General features: G+C 42.5%; 1 protein-coding gene across 1 annotated transcript in view; it reads left to right on the forward strand.

The window, feature by feature from the left end:
• The window catches only part of PIKFYVE (phosphoinositide kinase, FYVE-type zinc finger containing), a 256,730-nt gene that overhangs the window by 157,746 nt on the left and 76,246 nt on the right, over window positions 1–22,738 (forward strand). Inside the window, 3 exon segments of the mRNA XM_075829901.1 lie at window positions 8,522–8,612; window positions 11,018–11,075; window positions 15,561–15,704. Coding sequence (XP_075686016.1) covers window positions 8,522–8,612; window positions 11,018–11,075; window positions 15,561–15,704 — 293 coding nt within the window.

The following is a 22,738-nucleotide window of genomic DNA, read 5'->3' on the forward strand; positions in this document are numbered from 1 at the left end:
ACAGAAGGATGAGCCTGGCTTCTGCATTGAGGATGGATTGGAGAGGGGAGAGTTTAGTGAGGGGAAGACCGACTAGTAATGAGTTACAGTAGTCAAGACGAGAGTGAATCAGAGCGATAATGAGAGTTTTGGCTGTTTCCTCGGTATGAAAAGGGCGAATTCTGGAGATGTTTTTGTGGTGAAAATTACAGGAGCGTGAAAGTGATTGAATGTGAGGAGTAAAGGAAAGATCAGAGTAAAAAATAACCCCAAGAAAGCGGGCGTGCTGCCTAGGAGTTATTGTAGTACCACACACTGAGATGGAGACATCAGGTTTAGGTAGGTTAGTAGATGGTGGGAACACAAGGAGCTCAGTTTTAGAAAATTTCAGATCGAGAGAGGAGAGGATGTTAGAGAGAGTAAACAGACAATCACTGGTGTTTTGTATTAGAGCAGGGGGGATGTCACAGGAAGAGGTATATACTTGGTTGTCATCAGCGTAAAGATGTATTGGAAGCCAAATCTGATGATGGTTTGTCCGATAGGGGCTGTGTAGAGAAAAGAGGAGCGGACCTAGGATTGATCCCTGAGGAACCCCGATAGCAAGGGGAAGAGGAGAAGAAGTAGAGCTAACAAATGTCACACTGAACGAGCGGGCAGAGAGATAGGAAGAAAACCAAAAGAGAGCACTATTCTTAAGGACAATAGAGTGAAGCATGTTAAAAAGACAATTTTTTTTTTATTGTGGCCCCCATTTGTAAAGTACTCCTGGTAAAAGCTAGGGCAGGCCATCCTCTTACCGGGTTCTTTGTTGCAGAAATATCCTGGGCGCAATTATGTCACGTGACCGCCCAATTCCTATAGTGTATGCTGTGTCTCTTTAAGTAGGAGTTGGTGGTCTACAGTGTTAAAGGCTACAGAGGGATCCAGAAGAATCAGAGCGTATTTGCCGTTAGATTTAGCCATCAGGAGATAGTTTGAGACTTAAGTAATGGTAGTTTCTATGGAGTATAGAGTGCAGAAAACAGATCGTAAGGGTTCGAAAATAGTTATCAGCGAGATAGCGGATTAGGCAAGAGTAGACCAAGCATTCCAGAAGTTTGAGATGAAGGGGGGATTTGAGATCGGTAGTTAGCAGTGCAGGACGGGTCAAGAGGAGTTTTTTCCTTTTCAGTAATGGGGTTATAACAGAATGTTTAAAAGAGGAGGGAAAGATTCCAGCAGAGAGATGTTAAATATTTTAGTCAGGTGACTAGTGACAACTGGGGAGAGGGACTGGAGGAGGTGTGAGGGAATAGGGTCACTTTAGGACAGGTAGTAGGATCAAGAGAAGAGAGGAGCCTAAAGACCTCTTCTTCTGTTATTGGGTCAAATGCTGAAAGTGAAGAAGAGGGAATGCGGGAGGGAAGAGGATCGATGTTACTAGGGGAGTGGGAGATGATATCATGCTGGATGCTGTAAATTTTAATTTTAACATATGTGGTCAGGTTTTCAGCACTAAGATCTGTGATCAGCGTCTGCAGTTTAGTACGAAGGGTCTGTTCACATATGGCAGTTGTCCCTGTCAGTCTCCCTCCAGCTTGTTTCTAAACAGCCGGAGGGAAACTGATGCTAGAACGGATCTCATAGCTTTCTATGCGATCAGTTCTGACGCATGGGACATACGTTGTGCCGCCGTATGACGACGGACCTGTGCAGGAGCTGGATCTAGAAACGTTAACTGCAGCGTTTTTGTATCCCGCTTCCTGTGAGGTCCGGAACGTATCCTATTTAATCTACACCGCGTTCCAAATTATTATGCAAATGTTATTTTTTGCTGATTTTCCTAAATAGTCGATGCAAATGACAGTCAGTATAATCTTCAAGCCATCAACCGCTGGAGTATAATGCGAATTTTATTGAACAAATCTCCTAATGATAACAGATTTTTTTTTTTAGAAGTAAAAAACTCAAATTATTATGCACAACAGAGATCAAAACATTTTAAAGGTTGTAAAGAGAACTAAAATAGTAATTTGTTGAATTTGCAGCATCCGGAGGTCATATTTACAGAAATCAAAAGCTCTTTCAATCAAAAAAAACAACTTAGCAGGCTAAGTTACATGTTAACATAGGACCCCTTCTTTGATATCACCTTCACAATTCTTGCATCCATTGAATTTGTGAGTATTTGGAAAGTTTCTACTTGAATATCTTTGCAGGATGTCAGAATAGCCTCCCAGAGCTTCTGTTTGGATGTGAACTGCCTCCCACCCTCATAGATATTTTGCTTGAGGATGCTCCAAAGGTTCTCAATAGGGTTGAGGTCAGGGGAACATGGGGGCCACACCATGAGTTTCTCTCCTTTTATGCCCATAGCAGCCAATGACACAGAGGTATTCTTTGCAGCATGAGATGGTGCATTGTCATGCATGAAGATAATTTTGATACGGAAGGCATGGTTCTTCTTTTTGTACCACGGAAGAAAGTGGTCAGTCATAAACTCAACGTACTTTGCAGAGCTCATCCTATTAATTTGTCTGGCAGAAACCTTCCTCATTATCCCTTTATCTGAACGAACCCGTCTGTGCTCTGAATCAGCCACAAATCTTTTCACAGTACGATGATCACGCTTCAGTTTTCTTGAAATATCCAATGTTTTCATACCTTGTCCAAGGTATTGCACTATTCCACGCTTTTCGGCAGCAGAGAGATCCTGTTTCTTTCCCATATTGCTTGAAACCTGTGGCCTGCTTAATAATGTGGAACGTCCTTCTTAAGTAGTTTTCCTTTGATTGGGCACACCTGGCAAACGAATTATCACAGGTGTCTGAGATTGATTACAATGATCCAAAGAGCACTAAGACACAATACCATCCATGAGTTTAATTGAAAAACAAATTCTTAAATGTTTGACACTTAAATCCAATGTGCATAATAATTTGGAACATGGTGTATTGTTCCCAAGTTAAACTCCATGGGAATCCCAGGCAAAGAGCATTGCTGACGCTCTAGCCTGGCAACAGGAGTGGAATTTAGTGCCACCCATGCCCCCCTGTAGATAGCACCAGCCCCCCACTGTAGCTCCCTCTAGCAGCGCGTAATCCCTGGCTAGAACATTGCTGACGCTGTGGCTGGGAATTCCCTCCAGGAGGGAGCACTTGATGCCACAGTCTTTATATTGACTGTGACGTCAGGGGCTACTCCTGGAGCGGAATCCCTTGCCAGCAGAGCGTCGGCAACACTCTGGCCGGAGATTCCGCTTATAGAGGTAACTGCTGACGTCACTGTCCATAGATGGACTGTGGCATTAGGGGCTCCTCCTGGAGGGAATCCCCGGCCACAGCGACGGCAATGCTCTGGCCGAGACTCCGCTGCTAGAGGGAGCTTCAGTGGCACTATCTACAGGGGAAGGGGGGGCAGAGCTATATGAAGTAGGGGTTGCACTGTGTGGCGCTATCCACCGGGGCGCTGTGTGGCACGGTCTATAGGGGGCGCTGTGTGGCGCAATCTACAGAGGGTACTGTTTCATTATCTACACATAAAATTCATGTTTTTAAAAAATTCGTCAAAAACTGAAAAACTGACACAGAATAGATACAAAATTGCCGCCAAAAACGGATCTAGATGGCCGTTTTTAACGGCCGACACCAAGACCCTGTTGTGTGAATAGAAACAACCGCAATCCCCGTATCGTGTGGGTAGGAGATGCGGGGTGGGATTGGGTAGCTGTAAAGGCGCCAAAAACTAACTCCTCCCTTAAGTTTTTGGCGTCTTTGGAGGCCCACAAGGCTGCGTCTCAAGTCTGATCTGAGGTCAGTGGACAGCAGCTGCCTTCTGGGCTCTCTCCGCGCCGGCCTTGGCGCTGCACTGAATATGACACATATGACATTACAATTTGTGCGTCAGACTTCAGTGTAGAGCCAGGGCCGGAGCAGAGGAGTGGTGCCCTGACATGGTACACAACATGTATCTAATCTATAATCTATCCAATCTATCACAAACTATGCACCACTGATAAAATTGGCACATTTTCAGACCCTAGACTACTTTTTTGGTGGACCACTGTGTTAAAAACGGATGGTAAAAACTGATGACCACTAATCACAACCGATGACAACTGATGGTTTTGTAGTAAATCTTGTGAAAAAGCCTGATGGCAACTGATACATATTTGCATACATTTTTACATCAGTTGTAATCACTTGAGAGACAAAAAAACTGATGCTGATGCCGCTGATATGTGTGAACGCACATAAGGAGGGAATTAAATGTATCAGTCGTTTTGGATTATTAGATTTTTTGGCACGGTGAGGGGCAGAGTTGTACGTTTGGAGCATAAATTTATAATGGCAGAAAACTGCTGATTAAATGCGTTTTTCTCCACAGACGTTCGGTACATCTTGAGCACTGCTAAAGAAAGCGGGATTGAGACATGTGCCAGGGTTGTCGTTGTCTGTGTTGTGTGGTTCGGGGTGTAGGGGGGGCTGCTTCATCCAAAGCATTTTTTAGAGTGTTGTTGTAATGTTTGGCAGCAAGATTGGCACAGGAGAGGGAAGAGATAGGAGACAATGAGGACTGTAGACTGTCTGAGTTTCTGAGAGTTAACGGCATGTAGATTTCTGTATGTCTGATAGGCATGTCCTGAAGAGGCAGAGAATTTTTGATAGCAAAGGAGAGAAGGTTGTGGTCCGAGAGAGGAGAGTTGTTAATGTCCGATACTGAGCAGAGTCGGAAGAAGACCAGGTCAAGTGAAAGGCCGTCATCATGTGTAGGAGAATTTGTAAGTTGTGGCAGACCTAGGGAGGAGGTTAAGGACAGAAACTGGGAGGCAGATGAGGAGGTTGGATTATCAATGAGGATGTTAGTCACCCATGATTAGAGTGGGTGGTTCAGAGGATAGGAATTGTGGAAGCTAGGCTGCAAAGTGATCCAGAAATTAGGGTGAGCCCGGGGGGCGGTAGACTACTGCCACTCTGAGAATAGACGAAAGACGGTCCAATTTGGCAAGTGTAATTGGACCCTAAAACCAAAGATATCCATGTAGAATTAAATCATCAAAAATAGAACAATAGACCGTAGTAATGAGTCACAATCTATACAAAAAATGTTTTACTACATTTTCACAAAAAAACAATAGGGGGGAATTTATTAAGAGCAGCGTTTCAGACGGCAGTCTTAATCAAAGGATCGCTAGAGTAAGATCAGCCTGATTTATTAAGAGGCTCCCAGTTGCTAATAAGTTAGGAGCCTCTCTGGCTGTCCGTGCACCGGAAAGTCAAATCTACCCCAGCTACAAGATGGAGTAGATATGAAATATAATTTATGCCAGATGCTGGCCTAAATTGTAGTAAATTTGTCGGGCTGCAGAAGGCCACGTCCCTTCTGATAAACCCTGCACACTTATTAGTATTGTAGCATGAGAGGCGCAAATGCATCAGTCACAATATTTATTTTTTTTGCAAATTTGGGCCATTTGTAGGCCAGAAAGCTGGAGTTGAAAGAATGATAAATTCCACCCGATTTTCTGTTTTTCTGTCGCTGCATTTTAAGACCAATAACATTTTTAACAACCTGTGATTTGCTGCAGCGGTCACATGGTATAAAATGTTGTTATAGAAATTTAATCGTAGGGGCCGTCTGTAAAGAGACCAGCCGTGGGAGCGCCACACACAGCCCTCTGCAGATAGTGCCGCACATGGCCCCCAGAAGATAGCGCAATTGGGTCTCCCTCTAGGAGTGGAATCCCCAGCCAGAACGTTGCCGATGCTCTGGCTGAGGATTCTGCTCCTGGAAAAGTCCATGTCCATATATGGGCACGGGAGCCCCTGAGGTGTGGGTGGCACTCTCTACAGGAGAGGCGTGGGTGGCACTCTACAGGGGAGACGTGGGTGGCACTTTCTTCAACAGAAGCGGAATTCCGGCCAGAGCGTTGGCAACTCTCGGGCCGGGGATTTCCACGGCGGGTGCTGCCGGAAGGCGAATAGACATGCTTGATCCCCTCAAACACGCCTCCTGAGGAGAACTAATTAGAAACGTGCGTCGAGGCGGCAATACACGCCAGTTACTGCACTGCACTTTATTTCATGTGAGTAAGAGTTTAATCTTTTATTTTCCTGGCAAGGTTTCAGTACTATATGCATGCATATTTGATGTCAGAGGTTTTTCAAGGTGGTGATTCAATACACCTCTATTGTGATATGTACTGACCTTTGCTTATAGACGTATATCCGCAACGTATATTCCTTGTCATGCTGCTTTTACCTAATCCAGCAAAATAATATCATATCTTGCTCCATGGAAACCAATGTGGCATTGTATATTTGGTGTTTGATATCATTCTTTTATCTTTGTAAGGGGCTGTTCACATCAGCGTTGGCTTTCCATTCAGGGGTTCCATCGTAGGTTTCCGTTGTGGAACCCCACAACGGAAAGTCAAACGGAAACCACAGCTTCCGTTTGCATCACCATTGATATCAATGGTGATAGAAACATTGCTAATGGTTTCCGTTCTTCACCGTTCCGGCAGGTGTCCGTTTTTTCTACGGAATCAATAGTGCAGTCTACTGAACCCCTCAACGGAAAACCAACGCTGTTGTGAACAGGCCCTAATACATTATACTGTATATTTATCTTTGTTGTTGCTTAAATTAATAAATAAACATCTTTTTGATACAATATATAAATTCTAGTCTATATGCTCCTTTTGTATGATTTTGGTTTATATCATGTCTATTTGGGAGCCATAGGCTGTTCCCTTCTCATTTGAGACGGAATATTTAAAGGAATAACTATTCATATGGCGAATATTGCATTAAGATAGGGTACGGCACCAGACCTCCCAGGGAGCCAGACACAAAAATGCTGCAGGTAAAGTTTTTGGTTCCAGTTCCTGCACAGGTCCAGCGCCGTACAGTGCCACAACTTATGTGCCAGAACAGATCCCGTAGAAAGCTATGAGATCCATTCTAGTATCCGTTTCCCTCCGGCTTTTCTGCGACACGTCAGAGGGAAACTGGCAGGGGCAACGGATGTATGTGAACGGCCTCTAACTCGTTTTCACAATCATGAATAGGGTCATGCTCTCTCACTATGTGCTAAGTTTATATAAGGGCCTGTTCACATCAGCGTCGGACTTCCGTTCATCGGTTCCGTTCAACCTTTCCGTCTGAGGAATCCATGAATGGAAAGCCAAACGGTAGCTTCCGTTTGCATTACCATTGATTTCAATGGTAATGCTTCCGTTGCAGTTGGTTTCTGTTCCGTAAAGTTTGTTTTTTTCGCGGAAACAATACCGCAGTCGACTACGCTATGGTTTCAGTGAAAAAAACCAGAAAGGTCAACAGCACTGATGCGAAGTATGAGACCTTGTTCAAACGGTCAGGATTCACACATTACAAGCTTTTCTGTGAAAAACAAAGTGAATAGTAAAAAAGCTGCAGATTATCAAATCCACAGTATTTCATTCATTATTCGGTCATCGTTTAACACCAAAATGTGATTTTGCCATAAAAAAAACATTTGCATGCATTGTTGGCAGATTTGCTGTTCGTTCTGGCCGGATTTAGGCGTGGGACCGCTCATAAATCTGGACAGGATATAAAACGTTTGAGCATACAATTAATGTCTTACAGAGATATTGACATTTTTCGATTTTGTTGCTGCGGTCATTTTTGCTAACTGGAAGTGCAACCGGTTATTGCTTATCACTTTATGAATTGGCTTCTCAGTAACTGGATAAACGATCACTCGGTCATTCTTTCCCCATGTAACAAATAACTGTTTGCCATCAGTTTTTGAGAACCTGATCACTCAAAGGTGACAACCAAAATAGCTGTACTTCCTGTTGTCACTATTGCAAAATTGGCCCCTGCAACTTAAAGGGGTATTCCCATCTCAGACATTTTATGGCATATCCACAAGATGCCATAAATGTGTCATATGTGCAAGTCCTAGCTCTGGGACCCGCACCTCTGTGGAGAATGGGGGTCCCCTGTCTCATGTGGTGAGGCGGCCGCTGCATCCTGGTGGGGAATGAATTGAGAGAGCCAAATGCATGCGTGACCACCATGGCACTTAGTCTCTACCTGTAGTTGGCAGCCATTGTCCGCCTCACCATGTTGGGGTCGTGTGATTCCCGTTCTCGATACAGTTGCGGGTCCTTCTCTATCGGAAATTGATGGCATATCCTGTGAATATTCCATAAATATCTGAGATGAGAATAACCCTTTTGAAGGTCAATATCTCTGTAAGTAAAATAAACATAACTACCAATCATTGGCCGTGGCTCTAACTTCTGATTTACTAATATATGGCGAGTTTCACATTTTTACGTCGCAATTCTTCTTTTAACGTAGAAGTGTAGGTTAAGACTAATGCAAAATAAATTTCTAGTAACTTAATAGGAGGTATAATGGGCAGAATACTCCATGAAGTAACATGACATAAGAACCTCAAACGTGGGGCTGTCTAACAAATATAATTGTGTTCATTGTTCCCCATTAACTATGAAGCTGATAAACACCAGTCAGTATTAAATCCGTCCTTTATTTTTCAATGACAGATTGCAAGATCTTTTCCAGCAAGAAAAGGGTCGTAAACGACCGTCTGTGCCTGCGAGTCCTGGGAGAATGAGACAAGGGGAAGAGAATAAGGTAATATGTTTCTATAATGAGAGCCCACAGCTTGCTTATATTCTGCTCTACCCCTGGTCGGATTATCATGGGGGATCGGAGTTTAGTTATTTCAGTCCAGGCGATAGCAGAGTTAAATCTGGAGCAGCGTGCCAGCTTGTCTGTTCATAACATCGCCAATGACTGCTTCCAGTTATTTAATAAGAAGTGCCTTGTTGCTGTTGGGAGCTGTTAGTCTATCACACCTCATGATTTTCAGGCTTAATTTAAGGTACTGCTGCTTTCTCCATCGTATTTCATCAGTCTAGCTTTACAGAATCAACTTGACAGTTGTATTTTCTGCTTGATTGACAGAAAGATGAATCCGCCAGGCTGCTTTGCCATGTAGGCATTGCATAACCCAAAATCTCATTTTATTATATATATATATATATATATATATATATATATATATATATGCGCGCATTGGGCAGTGCCTATTATGAATTCCATCTTCAACCATTAAAACGTGTCCAGAGCTTCTCATTATATTTTGAAGATTTGTATCTGCCATGCTTCTTTACTGACTACCAATTATAAACAATAGAAGGCATCACTATGAGGAAACACGCTACAGTGTCACAAAGCCAGTGGTGCAGTAAAGTAAAATAATGGAAATTCTTATGTCCCGGCATAATTACCAATAGATGATGTTCTGCTATCTAAGCACTTCTTGTAGATTTCAGAAATGTTATTGCAGCTTTCTTTAAAAATGAAATAATTCATGTTTGTAGCTTAATAATGGTTTGTCTTTTGCTATGCTGGGTTTTTTATTTTTTATTTTTTTTTTGTACTGTTCGATCAACTGTTTGGGAAAGGAATATCAATAAGCAAACCTGTCTTTATGCACCATCGCCTAAATTGCTAACTACCGTTACAGAATATTATTATTTGCATATACTGAATATTATAAAATTGGGCTGCAGTAACCAGAAGTAGAGCTTGAAGATGCTTCTCCTGGTCTGCTAGAATGAAACCCTCACCAAGATCAAAAAGCCCCAACAATCTCTGTTAGAGGACCTACGTTGAGGAAGCAGCAGTGATTTGCAGCATATATTTATTGGTGACCAGTGGGTAATGGTAGGTTACCTGGTACCCAATAGGTAGGGTGAAGAATGTATTCCCTGATGTCTAATTGCCAGTAAGGGGGGGCGGGGGGGCGTAGAGGAGTGTTTGGGTAATGTATATTCTTTAGTGTTTAATGGTTCGGGAGGGGATTTGGTTAGTCTGTTCTCGCTGCTGCCTTTCGAATATTGTTGTATTACCTATCCTTTAGACGGGTAGTTATTGTAGATTATATTCTCTGGTGCTTCGTTTTTAGGGCAGTTATGGGGTTAGACTGTATTCCCTTATCTTGAGTGGGGCAAAGGGATAAATAATATTACGTGGTCTCCACTGAGTAGGGATAGGTAATATTCCCGGATAACCAGTGAGTGTGGCTCATGTGCAGAAGATGGGAGTAGATTATTCTAGTCCGTTATAGTAATGAGTGGTGATTGCAAATTATAAGTCCTAGTGTTTTGTAGGGTTCACTCTTATTGGGAGTAAGTGATATATCCAGTTATTATGCCTGGTGTCTATTGGGTGGCAGGTTTTCTTTTTCCACCACCCTCTAAAGATCAAGTATTATAGAAGGGAGGGAATTGTTTTTTTACCCGGTGACTGATGTGGGAATGTGGATGTCTAATCCCCTGTTTTTTCATGGATTGCCACGATTAGTTTCCACTGGGTACCCACTTCTAGTTCCTATCTGTCACCGGGTGATGGGCATAGTTACTGGAAGCCTGTACAAGACTTTTAGACCATTCCCCCCTGGCTGACTATCCTGGAAAGTTCTTGAGCACCTAACCTAATATTTTTTGGGGATGCTTGTAGCTGTGTAGTGGCGAGCTGTTCATAGTGTGCTGATAGGTCAATGGTGTCTACCTATCAATGTGAATTTCTACTGTCAAATGTTAAAATACATATTAATCCACACATAATATAGCTATGAAAATTTTCTGTTTTTTAGAGATCTTGTTAATGAAATTCAAACTTCATAATAATAATAGTAGTTACCTTAACTACAGTAGTAAATTGCCAGGACATAGAGCCATCTAATGATACTGTCCTGACCAGCCTGGTCAACAGAAACATTTGTCTTATTCCGCTTTACAGTCACACTTTACTGCTGCTTGGGAAACGGGCATTGACACAGAGAAACACTGTGAGAATCCAATTATTAATTTCTCTTTTCTGCAACTGGAATCCGTGTGAAAAATAGAAAGTATTCTCTAGGATGCCTAGGTCAATTATCGTACAAGTCTATGTGTTTTCCATTTAATACACTATTATCTTAGTAAATGTTAGATGCAGGCAGCTAATGTGTGTCTCTGTTTTATGTACAGGGAAGTGGTATGGATGCTTCTCCACGTAACTCCTCTCCTGCACAGAATGGGGACCGAGGTTTGTCATTTTTATTTATTTATTTTTCTCCCTGGGTGAAGTTTGACCCCTTGGGGTTGTACTGGCAGCCCTATTAGATTGCAACCCTGCTGAGATTTAGAAAGAACACAAGGAAGATCTTGTGGGTACTGAGTGGACATGGCAGAGGCTAGTATATGGGCTGTTCAGTCATCTGCTTTCATGTGCCATATCTATGTGCCTTCACTGTGTTCTGTATCCTATGTCTCTTACAAACAAAAAACCCAACTACAAATTTGGGAAGTTAAAACCTATAAATTCACTGTGATAACCATTATTGCACCTCCAAGAGATCTAGGCATTGCTCCTGTATCACTATATCTGCTACAGAGGATTCTAGGAAAGTTGAGTGACAACGCCTGTAAGAGACCTCTTTGTCCACAAACATCTTACCACTCGCTAAAAAGGAGTGACGGAAGGAGTTTGTTACTCCTCCTTTTTTTTCTGGCATGTGCATTATTATTAAAAAACCAACACTTTGTTTATATATTTAAAGCGTACCTGACTATTTAGTTGACTTTTCAGAATGAGCTGTCATATGTGTGTACATGAGGAATAACGCTATTTTTGGCCATTATATGACTTGTATTCTGCATTTGTTTTCGCTATTTTTTCCTCTGCAGGCGCGATCTTTCTTTCTCTGAGCTAGTAGCAGGAGCCTAACTGATATCCTGTCTTCTATACACTGCACATATAGAAGAGGAGAATCCTGCTCTCTTATCTCTATCTATCACATATATAGAAGCAGCATAGAGAAGATTTTATAGCAGTAATGAACAGTGTTGTTGAGAACCTATCACTGGGGTGAGACCGTAACATTTAGAAGGACGCTGCATCGTCTATCTGTCATTTTCACTAAGCTCCTGCTCCCCCTCCCATCTCTGTAGACTTGTATTAGCAGCATGTCTGTGTGTCTCCTCTTCCTGCTCCCTCCCCATCCTTAGACTTGTATATGCAATATGTCTGTGTCTTTCTCTCCCTCCTCCTGCTTCCCTCTCCATAGACTTCTATGGGCAGGCAGGGAAGAGACACACCCCCACCTTTTGCATTTAATCAATTCTGCTCTATAACTAGGAACGGATTTTGCTTGACAACAGGGGGAGGGAGAGCAGTTTACACGAAGAGAGATATCTAGTGGCAGTAACTTCACACAGAATTTTCATGATTAAAACAACTAAATTTTAACAGTATGCAAATCACAAAGTTGATATATAATATGTATACTATTATAGATTGTTAAAGTTAGTTTTAATTTAAAGCCTTTCTAGTTGAAGAAAATCTTAGAATCTGAGTGCAGTAATATTCTGAGCCTGCAGGCGGAGAGATTTAACGTTACATGTCTCATGCTCTGGGCATGGAAGGAATAAATGCCTATACTCTTCGTTTATTTAGTGTTGTGAGAGTGTCGTTATTGATTTGCATTGCTGTGTAATCCTGACATTGCTCGTCGCTGGAAAAAGATCTCAAGTCAGAATAATATCCTGGGGTGTATTGATAAACCTGAAGCAAGAGGATTATAATGATTCTTATGTTGTCAGAACATTGAACGGATCAGGGTCTGACTCAGCAGGGTTTTGTTCATAGAGAAGTCTTTGTCTTGAGTCTTTTTCTGTTTTGTGGTTTTCTTTGGGAAAGTCTGTGACATGGCCTGTGAATTATAGACTTTACACTTATTTGTCATTTCCTTGGTTAGCTGTCTATTTTTCCCCTGTGAAGTGGCTGTACGGTAAAGCCACTGTGAATGCTTGAAACTGTACTGCTAAGACCTGCATATACAATTATGAACAATAGACCGTTTGGAAACTTGCCTAGTGCATCTTAGTGTCTCGTTCTTGGGACTTTAGCGAAAGTGCTTTCTTTGTTGTACTGTGTATTGAAAGACATGTTCACTGTCTGCTTTTGCTGTCTAAAAGCTTAAAAAATGAAAAGTATTTATTAATTATAATATCCAGGTCTTTCTCTCGCTCGCTCTCTCTCTTGCTCTCTCTCTCTCTTGCGCTCTCTCTCTCTTGCGCTCTCTCTCTCTCTCTTGCTCTCTCTCTCTCTTGCTCTCTTGCTCTCTCTCTCTCTTGCTCTCTCTCTCTCTTGCTCTCTCTCTCTCTTGCTCTCTCTCTCTCTTGCTCTCTCTCTCTCTTGCTCTCTCTCTCTCTTGCGCTCTCTCTCTCTTGCGCTCTCTCTTGCGCTCTCTCTTGCGCTCTCTCTTGCGCTCTCTCTTGCGCTCTCTCTTGCGCTCTCTCTTGCGCTCTCTCTCTCTCTCGCTTGTTCTCTCTCTCGCTTGTTCTCTCTCTCGCTTGTTCTCTTTCTCGCTTGTTCTCTTTCTCGCTTGTTCTCTTTCTCGCTTGTTCTCTTTCTCGCTTGTTCTCTTTCTCGCTTGTTCTCTTTCTCTTGCTCGCTCGTTCTCTTTCTCTTGCTCGCTCGTTCTCTTTCTCTTGCTCGCTCGTTCTCTTTCTCTTGCTCGCTCGTTCTCTTTCTCTTGCTCGCTCGTTCTCTCTTTTGCTCGCTCACGCTCTCTCTTTTGCTCGCTCACGCTCTCTCTTTTGCTCGCTCACTCTCTTTCGCGTGCGCGCTCTTTTGCTCGTTCGCTCTCTCTTTCGCTCTCTCTTTCGCTCTTTTTCGCTCGCTCACTCTTTCGCGTGCGCTCTCTTTCGCTCGCTCGCGATGTCTTTCGCTCGCTCGCGCTCTCGCTCGCTCGCGCTTTTTCGCTCTCTTTCACTCGCTCTCTTTTTCTCTTTCGCTCTCTTTTTCTTTCTTTTTCTCTTTCGCTCTCTTTTTCTTTCTTTTTCTCTTTCGCTCTCTCACTCTTCTGCTCTCGCTCTCTCTTTTGCTTTCACTCTTTTTCTTTCTCGCTTTCTTTCTCTCTCTTTTGCTCTCGCTCTTTTTCTTTCTCTCTCTTTCGATCGCTCTCTTTCGATCGCTCTCTTTCGATCGCTCTCTTTCGATCGCTCTCTTTCGATCGCTCTCTTTCGATCGCTCTCTTTCGATCGCTCTCTTTCGATCGCTCTCTTTCGATCGCTCTCTTTCGATCGCTCTCTTTCGATCGCTCTCTTTCGATCGCTCTCTTTCGATCGCTCTCTTTCGATCGCTCTCTTTCGATCGCTCTCTTTCGATCGCTCTCTTTCGATCGCTCTCTTTCGATCGCTCTCTTTCGATCGCGCTCTTTCGATCGCGCTCTTTCCCTCGCTCTCTTTCCCTCGCTCTCTTTCCCTCGCTCTCTTTCCCTCGCTCTCTTTCGCTCGCTCTCTTTTTCGCTCGCTCTCTTTTTCGCTCGCTCTCTTTCGCTCGCTCTCTCTTTCGCTCGCTCTCTCTTTCGCTCGCTCTCTCTTTCGCTCGCATGCTCTCTTTCGCGTGCGCTCTTTCGCGCTCTCTTTTGCTCTCTCTTTCGCCCTCTTTCGCTCTCTTCCGCTCTCTCTTTTGCTCCCTTTCTCTTTCGCTCTCTTTCGCTCTCTTTCTCTCCTGCTCTCGCTCTTTCTCTCCTGCTCTCGCTCTCTCTCCTGCTCTCGCTCTGTCTTTCTCCCTCTCTCTCTTTCTCTTTTGCTTTCTTTCTCTTTCGCTCTCTTTCGCTCTCTTTCTCTTTCGCTCCCTTTCTCTTTCGCTCTCTTTCTCTTTCGCTCTCTTTCGCTCTCTCTTTCTCTCCTGCTCTCGCTCTCTCTTTCTCTCCTGCTCTCGCTCTCTCTTTCTCTCCTGCTCTCGCTCTCTTTTTCTCTCCTGCTCTCGCTCTCTCTTTCTCTCCTGCTCTCGCTCTCTCTTTCTCCCTCTTTCGCTCGCTCGCTTTCTCTTTTGCTCTCTTTCTCTCTCTTTCTCTCCTCTCGCTCTTTCTCTCCTCTCGCTCTTTCTCTCCTCTCGCTCTTTCTCTCCTCTCGCTCTTTCTCTCTTCTCTCGCTCTTTCTCTCTTCTCTCGCTCTTTCTCTCTTCTCTCGCTCTTTCTCTCTTCTCTTTCTCTCCTCTCGCTCTTTCTCTCTTCTCTCGCTCTTTCTCTCTTCTCTCGCTCTTTCTCTCTTCTCTCGCTCTTTCTCTCTTCTCTTTCTCTCTTCTCTCGCTCTCCTCTCGCTCTTTCTCTTCTCTCGCTCTTTCTCTTCTCTCGCTCTTTCTCTCCCTCTCGCTCTTTCTCTTCTCTCGCTCTTTCTCTTCTCTCGCTCTTGCTCTCTTCTCTCGCTCTTGCTCTCTTCTCTCGCTCGAGCTCTTTTGCTCTCTCGCGCTCTCTCTCTCTCTCGCTCTCTATAGATATACATATATATATGTATGATGTAAAAAAAAATATCTTTAATGCATATTCAATAACGAACTACAGGAATCTTTCTTTCTTTTTTTTGTTTTGTGTCCCTTTAAACCAGAAGTAAGCATGAATGTACGTTATTATGATTAATAATGATTGTTTTAGGCCAAGTTATATAACTAAAATGATACTCTGTGTGCTGCCATGATAAAATAATTCACTCTTTAGATCATTTTTTTTATCACTTCTTCCAGAGGATCGATTCATGACCACCTTGTCTCAAAGTTCCACTGGCTCTACACATCTGCAAATTCCAAGTCCCCCAGAGCATGTTGCTGATCAAGTTTTTATGGGTGCTCCAAATTCTGCGGAAATGGACACTGCCAGCAGCTGTGAAGGTATACCTATTGTTATTTGTCTTCCTTTATGGCACAGTACCTAATACAGTTCCGGTGTGAGGTTGGGGGTTTGCCTCTGACTACTCGATTTTACTCAGGTAGCCCCGCCATACCAACTGGAGTTACATAGTTGATAAGTTTGAAATAAGACACCGGTCCATCAAGTCTAACCTATAATCCTACCATGTCGATCGAGAGAAAGACAAAAAAAATTTGAGGCGGAAAAATTCCTTCCCTACAATCAGAATAAATCCCTGGATCATCAACATATCTATTGCAATCTAGTACATATTACTTGCTATATTGTATAATTTTCATGAAATGCATACAGGCCCCTCTAGAACAACATCCGGTGGCAGCAAGTTTCAGAGTTTCGCATGTCTTACATTAAAAAAAAAAATCCCTCTGTCTATGATAATGATGATGAAACCTTCTTTTTCTTATTTTCCCTTGTCATGGTTACAGGCCTAGATATAAAAAGATCATTAGAAAGCTTTCTGTACTCTCCATTCATATAATTGTACATCGTAAATAGATCGCCCCTAAGCCGTCTTTATTCCAAACTGAATAACCCCAAATTTGATCATCTTTCTTGGTACCGCAATCCACCCATTCTCTTAATTACCTTGGTCACCCTCCTCTGCCCTTGCTGTAGTTCAGGTGCCCAAAATTGTACACGATGTTTCATGTGTGTTCTGACTAGTGATTTATATAGAGGCAAAACTATGTTCTTGTCATGTGCATCTTTGCCTCTTTTGATGCATCTCTGGATTGCATTTGCCTTTGCAGCAGCTGCCTGGCAGTAGATTTAAGTTTACTGTTCACCAATATCCCCAGTCCCTTTCAGTGCGTAGCCTTACATTTATCCACATTAAACTTAGTTTGCCATTTCTCCGCCCAAGCCTCCAGCTTCCCCAAATCCTTCTCTAATATTATATTATACTATTCCCCGGTTGATTATTTTACAGAGCTTAGTAATATCTGATGGAAATACAAAACCCAAAAGACAGTGAAGGCATCACTGGTTTTTTTTTTTTTTCCCTTTCCATCCCACAAAGAATTTATTTGGAGTTTCCCAGTACATTATATGGTATAATAAATGGTGGAGCGAAAAACGGCAACTCTTCCTGCAAAACAAGCCCTTATATGGCTATATCGACGGAAAAAAAAAAAAGTTATGGCTTTTGGAGTGCGGGGAGGAAAAAGTGAAAATGAAAAATGGCTGTGGCAGCAAGGGGTTAATGCTGTATAACTGCACATATGTAATCAATTTACAGCATCACGTGCCATACTATTTGTCTAGTCCATTAGTAAATCATTGTCAGACCATTAATGAGAAATTCTTGTTGCTAGCAGCATTGGAGCAGCCCCATACAGTTGCAGTCTCCTCCAGGCAAGTATGCACCTTCGTTCTTAACCTGCATCACTGGGTCCTTTACACAGCAATAATAGTGAAGTTAAGACATTGTCAAACTCACAGTGCCGTAAGAGGCTCAGTGATCAGATGCTCATTACATGGAAGGAGTGATGATGTGATGGAAAAGGAAGGAGACTAGTACAACTACAGGAGCAGGATGAGCACACCTTTATGTTGGAGAGAATTACAGTGTCAGTCTTTTATTTATTTTTCTAGGGAGATATTTATTACATTCCCTTATATTATGGGAAAATGTGCTCTGATCTGAATTACAGTGATGATCCTCTGATATCCCAAGCTCCAGAGTGTATATGAGCTGTTCCTTCTCATCCCGCTCCCTAGAACTCAACACTGAATTTTCGTCTTTTCCCGCTTCCCAGAACTATCCATTACAGTTAATGGCTCTACACTCTCCCCAGTCTTACAAGTCCGCTACCTTAGTATAAGTTTTGATTCTGCTTTGTCTTTTAACCCCTTCCCGCTCCTTGACGTACTATTACGTCATGGCAGCTGTATCGTTCGCGCTCCATGACGTAATAGTACGTCACGGGAGTAACGGCCGTTTCGGCCGTCCTCCCGACACATACAGGAGCTGTGACGCTGCTGTCTTGTTCAGCAGCTGTCACAGCTCCTACAGCGGGGACCGATCGCTGTGTCCCCGCTGATTAACCCCTTAAAAGCCGCGTTCTATAGAGATCGCGGCTTTTTAGGGGTTAAGCTGCCATCGCCGGCCTGCTACGCGATAGCGGCCGGCGATGGTGACTATGGCAACCGGACACCAAACAATGGCGTCCGGCTATGCCATAGACGGAAGCCTAGTGGGTCCTGACAACGTCAGGACCCACTATGCTTGCTGTCAGTGAGTAGCTGACAGTTCTAATACACTGCACTACGCATGTAGTGCAGTGTATTAGAATAGCGATCAGGGCCTCCTGCCCTCAAGTCCCCTAGTGGGACAAAGTAATAAAGTAAAAAAAAAGTTAAAAAAAGATGTGTAAAAATAAGAAAATAAAAGTTGTAAAAGTAATAAAAGTAAAAGTCCCACTTTTTCCCTTATCAGTCCTTTATTATTAATAAAAATATATAAACAAACAAATAAACTATACATAATTGGTATCGCCGCGTCCGTAACGGCCTGAACTACAAAATTATTTTGTTATTTATCCCGCACGGTGAACGCCGTAAAAAAAAATATTAATAAACCGAACCACAATCACAATTGTTTGGTCACTTCACCTCCCAAAAAATGGAATAAAAAGAGATCAAAAAGTCGCATGTACCTAAAAATGGTCCTGATGGAAAATACAGTTCGTTACGCAAAAAATAAGTCCTCGCACGGCTTTATTGATTGAAAAATAAAAACGTTCTGGCTCTTAGAATAAGGTAACACAAAAAGTGAATGATTGTTTACAAAACGTATTTTATTGTGCAAACGCCATAAGACATAAAAAAAAAATATAAACATCTGGTATCGCCGTGATCGTATTGCCCCGCAGAATAAAGTTAATATATCATTTATAGCGCACGGTGAACGCTGTAAAAAAAAAAGGATACAAAAACAATAGTAGAATTGCTGTTTATTAGTCACCACGCCACCTAAAAATGGAATAAAAACTGATCAAAAAGCCGCATGCACCCCATGAAAACTACAATGGATTCCTCAAGGGGTCTAGTTTCCAAATTGGGGTCACTTTTGGGGGGTTTCCAATGTTTTGGCACCACAAGACCTCTTCAAACCGGACATGGTGCCTAATAAAAAAGAGGGCTCAAAATCCGCTAGGTGCTCCTTTGCTTCGGAGGCCGGTGCTTCAGTCCATTACCGCACTAGGGCCACATGTGGGATATTTCTCTAAACTGCAGAATCTGGGCAATAAGTATTGAGTTGCGTTTCTCTCATAAATCCTTTTGTGTTATAAAAAAAATGGTATAAAAAGAGTAAATTTCACCTCTACTTTGCTCTAAATTTCTGTGAAACACCTAAAGGGTTCATAAACTTTCTAAATGCTGTTGTGAATACTTTGAGGGGTCTAGTTTCTAAAATGGGGTGTTTGATAGGGGTTTCTAATATATGGGCCCCTCAAAGCAACTTCAGAAATGAACTGGAACCTAAAAAAATAAATAAATGAGGCAATACTTCGCTTCTTACATTATACTGATAATGAGCCGTGCCCACTCCGAGATGACCCCAGTTTTGACCGTTTGTATAAACGGAGACCCCTATTAGACCGTTCCAGTGCCCGGTTTTCCCAAGCATACACCCCCGAGAAGTGTATTTCTATTGATGAGTCCCTGGTACATTTTAAAGGGAGGGTTCAATTCCGCCAGTACCTGCCAGGTAAGAGGGCAAGGTATGGCGTGAAGATGTATAAGCTGTGCGAGAGTGCATCAGGGTATACCTACAGGTTTAGGATATATGAAGGAAAGGCCACCCCCAAACCAGACTGCATCCTGGACTACAATAGGTACATGGGAGGGATGGACTTGTCAAATCAAGTCCTGAAGCCCTACAGCGCCATGCGGTGTGGTATAAGAAGCTGGCCGGGCACATCATACAGATGGCTTTGTACAATGCGTATGTGCTACGTCGATGTGCAGGCCAGAGGGGAACTTTCCTGGAATTTCAAGATCTAATCTTTAGGGACCAGGAAGGGGGGGCACCCAGTACTTCTGGAAGCGAGGCCACACGCATCGTACCAGGGCAACACTTTCCAGGAGAAGGTCCCCAAACCGGTGGAAAGGGAAAGAGTCAAAAGAGGTGCAGAGTCTGCTATAAGAGGGGGATAAGGAAGAACACAATATACCAATGTGACACGTGTCCCGAAAAACCAGGGCTCTGTATAAAAGATTGTTTTAAAATGTATCATACATCCCTTGATTTTTAATTTACCCTGATGCACTCCGCACAGCTTACCCCCCTCATCTTTCCCTTCTGAGCCCTGCCGTATGCCCAGGCAGCTGATAACAGCCACATGTAGGGTATTGTCGTACCCAGGAGAACCCACATTACAATTTAAGGGGTGTATATCTCCGGTGGCGCATGCTGGGCACAATATATTGGACACTGAAATGGCATATACATATATAAAATTGCAAATCTCACACTGCACCATCTGCTGCGCATTATCTTTTACACAGTACCTGTGGGGTCAAAATGCTCACTACACCTCTAGATGAATGTCTTAAGGGGTGTAGTTTTTAAAATGGGGTCACTTCTCGGGGGTTTCAACTCTACTGGTACCTCAGGGGCTTCTGCACACATGACTTAGCACCAGAAAAGCTCCAGTAGGCCAAATGGTGGTCCTTTCCTTCTGAGCCCTCCCATGGGCCCAAAGGGCAGTTTATCACCACAAATGGGGTATTGCCGCACTAAGGACAAATTGGGCAACAAAATGGGGTATGTTGTTCCTTGTGAAAATAAGAAATTTTGATCAAAAATGACATCTTATTGGAAAAAATATCATTTTTTTCATTTCACAGCCCAATTCAAATAGGTGCTGTGAAAAAACTGTGCGGTCAAAATGATAACAAAAACCATAAATGAATTCCTTGAGGGGTGTAGTTTCCAAAATGGGGTCACTTCTGGTGGGTTTCCATTGCTTTGATACCTCTGGGGCTCTGCAAATGCAACATGGCACCCGAAAACCAATCCAGCAAAATCTGGACTCCAACAAACACATAGCGCTCCTTTCCGTCTGAGCCCTCCCATGGGCCCAAACGGCAGTTTATCACCACAAATGGGGTATTGCCGCACTAAGGACAAATTGGGCAGCAAAATGGGGTATGTTGTTCCCTGTGAAAATAAGAAATTTTGATCAAAAATGACATCTTATTGGAAAAAATATAATTTTTTTCATTTCACAGCCCAATTCAAATAGGTGCTGTGAAAAACCTGTGCGGTCAAAATGATAACAAAAACCATAAATGAATTCCTTGAGGGGTGTAGTTTCCAAAATGGGGTCACTTCTGGTGGGTTTCCATTGTTTTGATACCTCAACGCCTCTTCAAACCTGGCATGCTGCCTAAAATATATTCTAATAAAAAAAGAGGCCTCAAAATGCACTAGGTGCTTCTTTGCTTCTAGGGCTTGTGTTTTAGTCCACGAGCGGAGTAGGGCCACATGTGGGACATTTCTAAAAACTGCAGAATCTGGACAATACATATTTAGTAGTGTTTCTCTGTTACTAAAAAAAAATTGAATAAAATTGAAATTCAGCAGAAAAAATGAAATTTGCAAATTTCATTTCCACTTTGCTTTAATTCCTGTGAAATGCCTGAAGGGTTAAAAAACTTTCTATATGCTGTTTTGAATACTTTGAGGAGTCTAGTTTTTAAAATGGGGTGTTTTATGGGGGTTTCTAATACATAGGCCCCTCAAATCCACTTCAGAACTGAACTGGCACCTTCAAAAAAAGGCTTTTGCAATTTTCTTAAGAATATGAGAAATTGCTGTTTATGTTCTAAGCCTTGTAACGTCCAAGAAAAATAAAAGAATGTTCAAAAAACGATGCCAATCTAAAGTAGACATATGGGAAATGTGAACTAGTAACTATTTTGGGTGGTATAACCGTCTGTTTTACAAGCAGATGCATTTAAATTCTGAAAAATGCTATTTTTTGTAAATTTTCTCTAAATTTTGCAATTTTTCACAAATAAAGACTGAATATATCGACCAAATTTTACCACGAACATGAAGCCCAAAGTGTCATGAGAAAACAATCTCAGAATCGCTTGGATAGGTTTAAGCATTCCGACGTTATTACCACATAAAGTGAAATATGTCAGATTTGAAAAATGGGCTCTGAGCCTTAAGGCCCAAACTAGGCTGCGTCCTTAAGGGGTTAAACAACACATTCAAGCCCTAACCAACTCCTAAATCCTCTACATGAAAAACATTTCTTAAATCTTCTCTTTCCTCAACCTCAAGTAAGCAAAAATGCTTGTACATGACCTCATCATCCCCGTCTAGACTACTGCAACATCCTTCTCTTTGGCCTCCCAACTGACACTCTTTCACAACTCTTATCCACCTTCAACTCTGCTGCCTGGTAAATCTACTTCACCTTTGATTCATCTTCGTCTCTGCCAATCCCTAAACTGGCTAACCATTGCCTAGTTAATGCGGTTCAAAATTTTAGCAATGATATACAAGAATGTTCACAACCTGTTCCCCTCCATACATCTGTTCTAATCTTCCCATACCTCCACACAATTAATCTCTGTCATCACAGACATTCTTCTCTGCTGTTCTCTTATCTGCTCCTCATCACCTTTAGGATCTCTTCTGTGGATTACTCATACTCTGGAACTTCCTGCCCCAGCAAACCCGTCTCTCTCCCACCATCCACTCTTTCAAAAGCAACCTGAAAACCCACCTCTCCAGATAAGTTCACAACCTAAAATAACCCTGCCAAAACTATGCAACCGTATAAGCAGCATCTACCCACACCTATTATCTCCTTCCTTCCTAGACTGTAAGTCCTTGAAGGCAAGGCCCTCACTCTTTTTTTATTTTCTCATGTTCTGTATTTAACATTTAAACCCTTTTGTATTATATTTGAACAGCAACCTGAAATTAATGGCAGTTTTAAATGGGTTTTCCGAGCTAAACGTCTTTAAA

This window comes from Rhinoderma darwinii, chromosome 6 (assembly GCF_050947455.1).
Source record: "Rhinoderma darwinii isolate aRhiDar2 chromosome 6, aRhiDar2.hap1, whole genome shotgun sequence".
Classification (NCBI taxonomy): Eukaryota; Metazoa; Chordata; class Amphibia; order Anura; family Rhinodermatidae; genus Rhinoderma; species Rhinoderma darwinii.